The 6,000-nt window shown below is 34.1% G+C and overlaps 1 protein-coding gene across 1 annotated transcript; it reads right to left on the bottom strand.

The window, feature by feature from the left end:
• LOC142636953 (uncharacterized) lies at positions 1-4,635 on the bottom strand. Its single transcript, XM_075811244.1, has 5 exons — positions 4,285-4,635; positions 3,212-3,400; positions 2,698-2,795; positions 863-979; positions 1-542 (listed from the first exon to the last, which is right to left on the bottom strand). Exons 2-5 carry the CDS (start codon positions 3,381-3,383, stop codon positions 423-425), a joined length of 507 nt encoding a protein of 168 aa, XP_075667359.1. The 5' UTR covers positions 3,384-3,400; positions 4,285-4,635; the 3' UTR covers positions 1-422.
• Between the last annotated feature and the right edge of the window lie 1,365 nt (positions 4,636-6,000).

Here is a 6,000-nt window from a genome sequence, read left to right as displayed (position 1 = left end):
TTGCCAAAAGATTTCATTGCCCAAATAATTTATATAAACAAATAATTACATAAACAAAACAAGTTCCCAACAAAGATTTGTACATCACCCAATATTGATTCTGCAAACCCATTACTCTACAATTCAAACAGTTTAATTAACACGTGCATACAGAGTACAAACATTGAGCCAAATGAATTTTGCAAACCCATTAGCCTGTAGTTCATAGGGTTCAATAAACACATACACATGCACACAAGCACACCCAATATTAATTTTGCAAACCCATTACTCTACGATTTAGAAGGGTTCAATTAACAAATGCGCATGCACACACCCCACTAGGGGTCGTGGTTGGGGTGTGGGAAACTAAATCTTAGATCTTCACAAGATATGACATGATCATGGACAAAAATGAGTAAAAAACTAAACCATTTGACAATCTACATAACACTGAAATACGCACATCTCTCCATTGCTATTGAAGCCTTGTCTCTTGTGTACCCCATACTCATTAAGGATGACAATTTATTATCCTCATCAAACACGGTATTTGTGATTTCCTGCAAGATAGATCCAATGTATATGCATATTATCAGCAAAAAAAATAACATAATTGCAATTGTCATGATCGTACATGTCCCTTGTATGTGCATCAATGATTGCACAACTTTCAACAATATTAATAATTTCATTTCCATCTAGGTGGGTAGGAAGACAAGAACCACTAGGAAGCCATGCATAATAAATAATAAAGAGTTGCTGGTGGGCTCATATTTCCAGAAGGGCATATTAGATGAAAATTGGTTCAAAAGTCCATACAGTAAACATCATGTAAGTAATTAGTTTAGCCCAAGAAAAATAAAAAATAAAAAATCTCTACCTCATTGTCAGACCAACTGTCAACATTAGAGAAACCATCCAAAAAACTCCCATCACAATCCAAAGAGTAATTATCAGAATCGATATGTTGCTGTTCTTGAGGAGATGTTTCAAGAGTCTGCAAAAATAATTAATATAAAGGTCAAAAATAGATACCACAAATGGCAGATTAATTCAAGTTGTGAAAGGTGAAGCACTAGGATGTTCACAATAGTATCATATGCCAGACCATAGCCAATAAATTCTGGTCTAACAAGGTAGCCAATCATTAAGCCATAGAAAAGAATTTTCAGTCCAATGTGATAGACAATTTATTAGGCCACTCAAACCAGATAGGGGATGAGCAAAAGTAAGTCTTGGAACAGTTTACAAGTGAATACCATTCATATTTACAGTTCCCCACTCTTAAGGGGAGGAGATGCCAGTTGAGCTAGAGCACATTGGCAGTTTGTGATAATTTCTAGAATAAATATGCTTGTAACAAGCAAGATAAGTCCCAAAAAAATCTGGGAATTTTTTATTAATAGTACAGAGGGACATTTCATATAGTTGAAGTCAATTATACTTTATTTGTTTTATCAATTCTTTCTCAATTTACTTCATTATTGTAAATGTACTTATTAATAATTTCTTTGGTCACTTCAGGTGCAGATTCCGGAAACCAAAAAAAAAAAAAAAACTTACATAATTTTTTTTTAATATTATTTAGTTATAAAGAATAATACATACACATATTTTAATATTAATACAAAAATAATATAATAAAAATATTTACTTAATTTATTACTTAAAAAAATGCATTTGGAGCTAAACAATATCGTTTAGTTCATAGAAATAGAATCTCCATGAAGAAAACAGGGAATAACATGGAAGTATGTAGCCAAGATAGAAGTAGCAACTACATCATCTGAGAATTAGGAAGCTATTAATAAGTGATGCAAAATGGGTTTGCATGAATAAGAATTAAAACGAGAAAAAGAAAATCTTAGGCTACACCACCTATGGGTGCTTGGAATCACCAAAGCTATAGAGAAAATTCTTTAACTTGTGTGTTTTTTTTTTTTTTTAATTCAAAATTGTATCAAACTATCTCAAATTATCTCAAACTATGCAGCTCAATAGAAATGCAACAAGGTACCCTACGAAGTAAATAAATGCATGGAAAATCTTCATAAATTCCACAATATGAATTCAAGCAACAGAGATGTTGGTTTCCTTATGGAAAAGAACATAGGGTAGTCCTTTTGTATATTATGACTTATGAGAGGACATTTAAACAAGAAGAGATAGAATTTTGTGATATCCCTCCAAGACTAGACCACAAATGGAATACCTATAGACGCTAAAGATTTTAATGATCTAGGGAAAATCCTTAAGCTTAGTACAATAAAACATATGCTTAACAAAAATGAACCTCAGGAGACAACATTGACAGCCACACTTAAAATAAAAGAATAGATGAATTACTGAAACCAATGCCAAACACAAATGTAATATAAAATATATAGGCACACACACAAACCCAATTAGAGAAGCATTAAAATAATTGATGATTTATATCAACCCCATTAATCTCTAATTGGTATGTACATTTCTTGAAAGTAATAAAATTTAGATGATTTAATTATTAAACTACAAAAACTATTTTATATTTTATTTGGCAAATGCCACGTCTAACATAACCATTTTTTAGGCCTACATAAAGACTTGTGTGTATTCAAACCCCGGTACTTGGGCAAAGGCCATTAGCGTCATATCTAAATAAATTATTAAAATAAAAACATGAAACAAATAACACAAGAAAGCAAACACCATGTAATAAAGTAAGACACTTACCAAATCAACTGCAGAAGGCTCTAATTGTTGGTGCTTACGCACCTGACAAGATGTAACCCCTGAAATATCAAGCTTAGTCTCACTTCCAATCAAATGCCCTGTAGGAACAACATGAAGTACTAGGTGCTCAAGTACTAAAAAAGCTTAAGGAAAAAAATAAATCCATGGTAATCATACAGCATCCGCAGAAGACATGGCCGGCTATCTCAATGAATCAGCAGTTGCAGTGATGAATTGTCTCTTCATTGTAACAAAGTCCAACCAAGAGGAGATATCTACAATCCATGGATGAAGCCCTGTTTCCTAAAACTAACAACTTCTAAACCTTTTACATCCAAGTTTGAAACAGAAATTGTGCAATTGAGAACAAGAACAACTAGTTCATTTCTGATCAATTGCATAAGTAGCATGCATATCATGTAATAAAATGCAAGAACACAAGTTCTTGCACACAATCAGGGAAATTTGAAATAACAACTAAACAAAAAAGAAATCTAAAAGGAGTCATATTCACCTTCAGTTTTGGAAGAGATCTTGAAACTAACAACAAATTCTGGATAGATGTGAGTGTTCATATTCATAGTCCAGACTACATAAATCCTTGGATTTTGAAGATCATCCACTCCACTATCATAGTCCTCGCAACCGGGAAGGTTTTGTCTAGAGCCAGAACGAACAACCTCCATGTATATAAAGGTTTTGTCTATTACAAAATTTTATGAAAGAAAAAAAATTAAATTAAAAAAAGGCATGAAATTTGTTTCTAAAGGAATAGGTAAAGTTGGAAACGAAAAAGAGCTAAGGCCTCTTGTACCATTCACGTCTAGATAGAAGCATAAGAAAGATCCTCCCCTCAAACCACACTTGATCCTCATCAACTATCCCACCTAAAACTGACCAAATCTCCAATAAAATCCTTATCCAAAAATACATTAATCTACTCTCTCCTGCCTTCAACTTTCCAAAATCTCACTACCCTAAAAAGCTCTCCTCCCTCTTTTGCAACCATCCTTTCCATTGAAATGGAAAATTTCCTCAATTCATCTCATACACAATTAATTTTCTATTACTTTACCCCTATTTCTCACTCTTCCATATGATCTAACTTTATTTTAATAACTTAAAGAAAATATTGTAAAATTCAAACACAAAGAAATGAAAATGGAAGAATTAAAAGAGAGATGCTAGCAATAATTCCCAAAGGTAGTAATATATGTATAAAGGCAGTAATTCCCAAAGCAAATCCATACAATCACTAAGTAAATAAGGAACGATAAATAAATATTAACCCTGAATATATATATATATATATATCAAATTAAATTAAATTAAATCAAATCAAATTCAAAGTGGAAAGTCATATATAGCTTAGCGACATCTAAAGATCGAATTCCCTTATTTACTATTAGGGAAAAAAAGTGAGATCTGTATAAGCAGAAATTCCCAAAGCAAATCCATACAATCATCAAGTAAATACGGAATGATAAATAAATATCAACCTTGAATCACTTGTTATACTAATGACTACAGGAATTCATTCCTAGTTTGATCTAAACCAATATAAAGAAAAAGTAGAGCAAAGCTTACCCAGAGTTTGATAAGATGACTAGATGAGCAAGGGCTTAAGCCTAGCTAGTAGTGCTCGTAAAGATCCTACAAAAATCAAGAACAAAATCATTAGTGATATGTGGGAGGTGAGTACAAATTACACACACACACACGTGACGGCCCCATGCCATCACTGCACCTCCACAACCAAAACCCCTATGCCACCACAACCCACCACGACCCAGACCCGCCGCAACTCACCAACCCAAAACCCACTCCCACACAAATTAAAACCCCACACCCCCACCACCAAACCACATCAAAGACCACCACACAAGTTGGGAGTGTGTTGGATGGAGAGGGAATGGAAAAGGAAATGGGTCAGAGCACGGCGGCGAGATTAGGGATCGAGAGCTAGTTAAGAGTGAGCTGAGAGTATTTTTCAATTTAGGGTATTTTTCAAGGGTGTTGAATTTTTTTTTTTTTTATTTGCATTTGTAACAAACCCAGAGCTGCGTTTTATTAAACCAGCTCTATACATGTTTAAGTTGCGTTTGATATCTAGGGTCCGTTTGGATAGAGCTTATTGTTAAAAACTGAAAACACTGTAACAAAATAATTTTTAAATATGTGAATAGTGCTATGGGACCCATTTGTAATATTTTTTTCTGAATAAAGTGCTTGTGAGTCCCATAAACAGTGCGTGAACAGTACAGCTACAGTGCGTAAACAGTGCATTTGATCTCCCGCACAGTAAAATAACGTGCATGAACAGTACCGGTTACTGTTCATGCGCGTTGAAAAAAAAAAAAAAAAGCTACAAAACGCAAAACTCAAAACGTGGCCACAATAAGCTGAATCCAAACTCAGCTCTATACATGTTTAAGCTTCATACATGTTTGAGCTGCGTTGAATAAAACGCAGCTCTATACATGTTTAAGCCGCATTTCATAAACGCAACTTCATACATGTTTAAGCCGCTTTAAATAAAATGCAGCTCTATACATGTTTAAGCCGCATTTAATAAACGCAGCTTTGTTAAAAATGAAAAAAAAAAAAAAAAAAATCAAGACGCATCTATAGCCGCGTTGAATAAAACGCAGCTTTAGAGCTGCTCTATAGCCACGTTTCAAAAACGCGGCTATACGTCCAATGGTGGAGAGCTCAAAGCCAAGCTGTAGCTGCGTGTTTATAAATGCAGCTTAAAAAAATGCAGCTACAGAGCACCTATTTTGTAGTGATATTAAAATAATATAAGCGAAAATGCACTTTTGGTCCCTACATTTTGGACTGATTCTCAATTTGGTTTCTAAATTAATTTTGCTACTAATGTAGGCTGAGTTTGGATACGGATGAAAAATGACAGCGTCTGCGTTCAGCGTTTTTTTTTTTTTTTTTTTTTTTTTTTTTTCTTCTGCTGATGCACGGGTCAGGGGGACAGCGGGTACTGTTCATGCACTGTGCATGAACAGTAGCCCGCTTTTGCTGACTTTTCAGCACATTTGTGGGTCCCGTGTACTGTTCACGGGACCCACAAACTTCACTTTTCAGATTTTTTAAAATTAAAAATGGGACCCACGGCACTATTCACACATTTAAAAATTATTTTGGTACAGTATTTTCAGTTTTCAGTTTTCAGTTTTCAGCAATAAGCTGTATCCAAACGGACCCGTAGTCCCTAAAAAAAGAAAATCAATTTTACTTTGGTCCTTACCTTCAACTCATTAACAGAAATCTCCTATGTGGTAGACGGAG

The sequence above is a fragment of the Castanea sativa genome, chromosome 5 (genome assembly GCF_040712315.1).
Source record: "Castanea sativa cultivar Marrone di Chiusa Pesio chromosome 5, ASM4071231v1".
Taxonomy (NCBI): Eukaryota; Viridiplantae; Streptophyta; class Magnoliopsida; order Fagales; family Fagaceae; genus Castanea; species Castanea sativa.
The sequence above is the reverse complement of the archived record's forward strand: the minus strand, read 5'-3'. Positions and strand labels throughout refer to the sequence as shown.